The 6,775-nt window shown below is 39.4% G+C and overlaps 1 protein-coding gene across 1 annotated transcript in view; it reads left to right on the forward strand.

Annotated features, from left to right (window-relative positions):
* slx9 (SLX9 ribosome biogenesis factor) overlaps positions 1 to 5,556 on the forward strand; it is a 28,462-nt gene extending 22,906 nt beyond the window's left edge. The window contains exons 4-6 of the mRNA XM_059327611.1: positions 2,252 to 2,426; positions 3,701 to 3,766; positions 4,486 to 5,556. Coding sequence (XP_059183594.1) covers positions 2,252 to 2,426; positions 3,701 to 3,766; positions 4,486 to 4,612 — 368 coding nt within the window. The 3' untranslated portion in view covers positions 4,613 to 5,556. The remainder of the gene's footprint in view (positions 1 to 2,251; positions 2,427 to 3,700; positions 3,767 to 4,485) is intronic.
* The last annotated feature ends 1,219 nt before the right edge of the window (positions 5,557 to 6,775 follow it).

Below are 6,775 nucleotides of genomic sequence, written 5' to 3' on the forward strand. Positions count from 1 at the left end.
TTTCGGTGAGTGAGACCCGCCTCATTCCGGGTATTGCCCGGTAGTGGAAACAGCCCTTAAAAGAGTTGCTTTTGTCTGGCGGCCTCTTGCTCTGTCACTCTCTTTTTCTGTCTTTTTGTTAACCTCCTCTTTGGTCCTCTGCCATGATGTCCATAAAGGCCGCTGAACCCAATCATGCTGCTTCCCCTGTCCAGGGTCTGAAAACCCCCTCAACCCCACGGTCCAAAGCTCCTGTGCTAGCGGTGTAAAGAAAACATTTTTCTCCATAAAATATGATCCTTGAGAGTATTACTAATGCCTGGAACAACCTCTTTTAAATTAAAACGTTTCACTAGTAAATAGAATGAACCTTAGGTACGACACAGAGCTATCAGTCATGTATTTGTCCCCAAATCAGGATCGAGATTTCCACGAACAAACGATACACCTTGTGTAACATTACTGTCGGCCATATATTTATTACCAGTCTTAAGAGGGGCAGTCTTCTTCCTGTAGCTTGTGTGTTACAGTCTTCATCATGTGGTGTTCAGAGACATTAAAGGATAGTTTTGGAAATAATTGTAATAAATTCTTAAAGGACGCTTTTTGAGGTGTCCCTGTTGCTACCAGCCAGAATAATATTTAGAACGATGAACAGACATTTTGACGGGAACTATTTAGTAGGGGCCCATTGCCAGGAATTAATGGGCACCCTGCAGTCAAGCAGAAACCAGATTTAATATCTGCTGAAAAATAAGTAAGTAAATCACTGAATTTGGGGCATTTTGGCTGAAGGTCCATCTTTGTGTCTCTGTAATTATAAGTCCTCTCCTCAACACCACAACATCATCACGCCGCCATCATCTCCCATAATTGCGATCAGGCCTGTAACCATACCCTGCTGCTGAGCCAATCAATTCCTGGGTAACACAACACGTATCCTGTTCAGGCTTATAATTAGGTGCTAATGGCTGTGCGACTCAATCCTGCTGAAACCCAAGAGCGGCTCCATGGCTGACAGTTTTCAGGAATTAGAAGAAAATCTGAACGAAATATGACCTTTTTTCAGAGTATGGAGACAGGGAAGTTCGACCAATGTGGATTTTTACAGGCTAATAGCTAATATATGATGCTTGGCTCTCATTGTAACCGGTTTGCACGGTGGGGAAAAGGGCCTGGACATATTGTCCTTATCTCTATACACATTCTATTTCAGCGTTTACAAGAAATGTAGTTAAAGCCTGTTTGACTCTGGCTATACCGTACACCATAACCTGCAACAGTATGTCAGGCAGACACAGAGCTTTCAACGTCACAGGTAAACGATGGTGGAGACTTGGGGATGTGGCGGTATATGGAAGTGGACTATAGAAGCAGCTTTCAGATGATGTCCACCTCTTCTATGTGGCATTTATTGTTGACCTGCTATCTCCCCCTAAATATCCGCTCCCCACAACCCCCAATTCTGTATAAACAGGTACAGAATGAAAAAGGGTTGTAAATGGAGTTGTGTCTGGACCTCTTACTAGTGGTTGACCGATATGGATTTTCTAAGGTCGATGCCGATACCGATTATTTTGACATTATTTCGATCCCTGATATATGCTGCCGAATTTTTTGGGCCGATTCTTAAAGCCGATATTGCCTTTTCTCCCTCCATTTACATGATAAAAATGACACAATGATAACAAATGTTACACAAGTCTCAATTTAAACAAAAAAAGAAACACTTATTAACAAAACAAACAATACATATTAACAGTTGGATAACAACAATGTTTATGTTGTTCTAGGCCTCGAGGTGGTGACGCCTCAGATGATCCACATATTTGATGTGTTTTTCTTTTTTCTGGTATAGATGGATAGATAGATAGATAGATAGATAGATAGATAGATAGATAGATAGCTTTATTCATCCCCGAAGGGAAATTCGGTTGTCACATTCGGTGGTATCAGCAGCAGCTCACCAGAGAATGGCAGATGTTGCACCGAGCCTTGCCTGGTGTTGGCTCAGTGAAATGGGCTAATTGATCTGTGAACGCACGCACAGTAAAAAACGCAAATATCGGCCCGATATATCGGCCGGTCGATATATCGGTCGACCTCTAATTATAAGTTGCCTCATTGGATCCAATTCCTGAAGACATCGAATTTTGAAGCAAAATTTTGAAATGTCTACCTCTACCTCTTATCCCTCACTGACATTCACTGTTGGATGTAACTCGCCCTTTCTCTCTCTCTCTGTTCTCTGTGTTGCTCCGCCTCCTCTCAGAGATCAGCTCCATTAAACAGGCCAAGGAGCAGCAGGCGGCCGAGGCCCGGCGCCAGGCAACGCCCGTGGTGGGGGACATGAGGCCGCTGGCCGACGCCCTGCCGGAGCTCTCTCAACTTGTCGCCCCCGTCACAACAGCCCCCACCGCTCGCCGCAAGAGCAGGAAAAACAAAGTGTAAGTACCAAGGTGACCTCTCTACAGGCATCAAGTGTCAGCATGGCAGTGGTTGATTTTCAAGTGCGGTCCTCCATAATTATCCCATTTTCTTTTGTCCTTGAGATGATAAATGTGAAGCAGCAGTGATGTGGTCCCTGGTTAGACCAAGAAACATTGGAAAACAGCTTCATCACTGATTGAAAGTAGTAGTTATTCTAAACAGGTGTAGATGTATGGAATCTAACGGGGGCTCCATAATACCTTTGAACTAGGGCCTGGACTCGATTAAAAAAATTGATCTAATTAATTAGAGGCTTTGTAATTAATTAATCGAAATTAATCGCATATAAATATTTGACCTGAGAACAGTGATATGTGAATTCCTTGTTGCATAGCAACACAACCATGCTCTTATCGATGCTTCCATCCTTTGGTTTTTATTAACTAAATGTCCCATCATCCACAGGGCCAACCAAAGCGTCTCATCAGCTTCTTCCTTCATGTTCACTGTGGTTTGTTGTTGTCTGAACTCATGAACGCTAGTTGGTGCTCCAGTATAATCGGTCCGCCTAAAACTCATCCAGTGAGAAACGTTCCGCGGTGCAAAAATAAGTGTGATTAAAATGCGTAAATTTTTTAACGCGTTAATTTTTGTGTAAATAATTCATCTTAAGTAACGCGTTAAAGTCCCGGCCCTACTTTGAACATCATTCCACACTTAATTTGAATAACAAACAATACTTACAAATCTGAGATGGAGTTTCCTATCCCTGCATAAGCCAGATTTGCAAAGGCACTTGTTCACAGTTTAGAGCTGAGGGCTCATTTTCATCAGATCTAACATTTTTCTGCTCAAAATGTAAAATTTGTTCTACAAGTTACATTGTCAATTACCTTAAATTAATGAATTATTGACAAGATCAAAATAAATATCATGATAGAATTATTTGGTGTGGAAATTCCACCCATCTACATACAAAGCATCCTGACAGATTGCTTAAAGGAATAGGGAACTATCTTTTTAAATACCACCTGAACTGCATTCATCAGATCCCACATAAACTCTGCAGATTGGTTACAAAACACATTTTGATATGCTTGTGGCGAGTTAAAGGCTGGCCCCAGGCTTCAGTCCCCAATGAAGTTGCATTACATGTGGTGGTCTGACTGCTGAACTGAGCCAAAGAGGGTTTAGTAGCAATGTACAGTTTTCTATTTATTTCAATGGACCACTGCTTATCACTAACCAGCACTACAAATGTCCCTGTTTCTTTCCTGTGTCCTTCCTGCAGGCCGGTGAAGAGGCCTGAGCCAACAGACTTCAGCCAGATGAAACAGTCACAGAAACGCAAACTCCTGTAAGCAACTTTCATATTATCCTCAGAATATCATTATTATTCATATTACACTCCTTTACAAATCTCACTGTAAACCTTAGATCTGAATTTACAGTGAAATCTGAAAAGTATTCTACTGTATTGATGTCATACAGTGTCATACTGTATATTGCAAGGCCATCTGGGAGAAAAAAATATGTGATTACAGCACTTAAAGCCATTATTTTTAAGTCATGCTTTTTAAAGGAAGCATGTGTAGTGTAAATAAAAGTGGTCCAAACACAGAACCTTGTGGAACACCATGACTAAAAGTACCACAGTGTCATACTGTATATTGCAATGCAATCTGGGAGAAAAAAATATGTGATTACAGCACTTTAAGCCATTATTTTTAAGTCATGCTTTCTAAAGGAAGCATGTGTAGTGTGAATAAAAGTGGTCTAAACATGGAACCTTGTGGAACACCATGACTTAAAGTACCACAGTGTCATACTGTATATTGCAATTTAATCAGCACTTTAAGAAAATGCCATTATTAATTAAATGTAAACTTATACTGAAAAGTTTCACAGTGTACTGTAAATATTCAGTAATTAACTGACAAAACTGTGCACGGTATTGTGTCAAAAATACAGTAAAAATACAGTACTTTGCAGGCGAAGGTGCTGCCAGTTAATCACTGTAAATTTATAATGATTATACTTACAGTGCTAAACATGTGTGTTTTGTCTCTATTACAGGGAAACAGAGAGCAGCCGGTTTAGCAGCGCAGTAAAGACTCTCTCTGCTAAAATGAACCCTCTAGCTGATATCGGCGAGCAGCTGAGGAAGAGGATGAAGCAAGAGGAGGAGCAGGGTCCCAGCTAACAGCATCACACACATTCATCAACACATCTCAGTCAACATTGGATTATTTTCAGAGAACCCCGGAACATTATTGACTGCTCCCAGAAAAAAAAGAAGCATATGTTACATATATCCTTTTAGTTTTATTATCCACAGCACATTTAACAAGCATGTGTTTCAGTCGCAGTTGTTTTGGCTCCACCTCCAAACATTTCATAATCAAACAGTGCGTGTACAAAGAGATCACCACCTCCGCACTCGTCCTCACTATCTTCTCATTGTGCCGTACTGAGAATAAGATCAGCTCCCAACTCTGAGTGACTCATCAGCAATAACCATAGAAACTGCAGCGATCCATGTAAATGAACATCTTGTCGGGGCAACACTGAGCCACGCGCTGAATGAAAATATTATCAAACTATCATCAACATGTTATGGGGAGATGTGGAAATCACTGCACATGCTGCAACTTTGTCTGTTTTCACTCATTTTCAAACAGAAGCCACAATCTCTCACATAATTACAAGATACTATTTCATTCAAAAAAATAAAAATGTCATAATAGTTTCACCAAATTATGTACTTATCTCTTAAAAATAATAATAATAATTATGAACATTTCTGTTAAGAGAATGGTGTATTTTATAATTTTGAGATACAAAGTGATAAGCGTCATAATTAAAAGTTTTTCATAACGTAAATATGAGATCTCCATTATTTTATAACAATTCAGACTCATAATTATGTTGCAGATTGTCATTTCTTTTCAAAAGTTTCCCATAATGTTTGTATTTTATACTACATACTGTGCATATTTATGTAGAAAGTTAGTTTTCATATGCAGACACACAAACACACACACACAGTGACTTCCATTATTGTACTGTTTGAAGCCATTCACAGAGTGTCATGTGGATGTTATTTCTTTGAGTGGAAGGATCATAAATAAATATGTGCATTCCCTTCAAACAACCACGACTCTGAGCCCACTGACTTTGATTGCAAAATATATTAATTAGTGTTTTGTGTATTTCCATCACCTGCTCCAGGAGCTTTGTTTAAAGCAGTGAAGAGAATCCAGTTAACTTTGCTAGTGATAAAGTGATAAAAATAGGCTTCCATAAATTACCATTATTAAGTTATATGAAGCAGGTTCAGGAGTAGACAGGCCAATTAAAGCCATCATCTGCATTTGTTTTTACTGAAATGCCATCCTCCAATCCCAGCATGCAGCTTTGTCACATAGCCCACCAGTGGAAGAATTACTGTAAGTCAACGAAGCCGCACTGTGAAGATATTCCATTTAGGGATGGAACGATACCACCTCTTCAGGTCCTTTACCGATACCAATACAGCAACCTTAACCCTTAACAGGGCACTCATTGAAATACTTGCAAATTCCAAATTTCAACCCTAGAAAATATTGGCGGATATTACATACAGCCAGAATGTGTAAAAAAAGAAAAAAAAACATACGGACCCGGGGGAAGGGGGTAATATTTTGAGAAAAAAGTTTACGAGATTAAAGTGGATTTATGAGAAGTGGTGAATCTGTGAGAAAAAAGTTGCTTTCCCCCCCCATTTTTTTCTCGTATATCTGCGACTTTTCTCGCAGAGATTTGCCACTCTTAAATCTGTGACTTTTTTTCTTGTAGATTTGCCACTTTAATCTAGTAAATTAGCAACTTTTTTCTCGAAATATTTTGAGAAAAAAGTTTACGAGATTAAAGTGGCAAATCTACAAGAAAAAATGTGCAGATATATGACATTTAAAGTGGTGAATCTGCGAGAAAAAAGTTGCTTTTCCCCCCACTTTTTTCTTGTAAATCTGGGTTTTTTTTCGCGCAGATTTGCCACTTTAATCTAGTAAATTTGCACCTTTTTTCTCAAAATTTTACCCCTTGGCCCTAATATGCCGTCATAGTCAAGTTCTCCTCGTACAAGTCACTGAAGAATAACTATTTGTACGACTGTTTCTTGCAGATTTTTTTCCATTTTTCCATTGGAGGTCAAGGTCAATGAAGTTAATATTATTATATTATTATCATACTGATTGGTCAGATGTCATGGTGTCACCGTCTGTGACGTAGCCTGGTCTTTGCTGATTAGTTGGAAGAAATCCATGTGGTTCTACGACCAAACAGAGAGACATGGGGACCCCATTTAATATCCACTGAAGTTACC

This window comes from Centropristis striata, chromosome 24 (genome assembly GCF_030273125.1).
Source record: "Centropristis striata isolate RG_2023a ecotype Rhode Island chromosome 24, C.striata_1.0, whole genome shotgun sequence".
NCBI lineage: Eukaryota > Metazoa > Chordata > Actinopteri > Perciformes > Serranidae > Centropristis > Centropristis striata.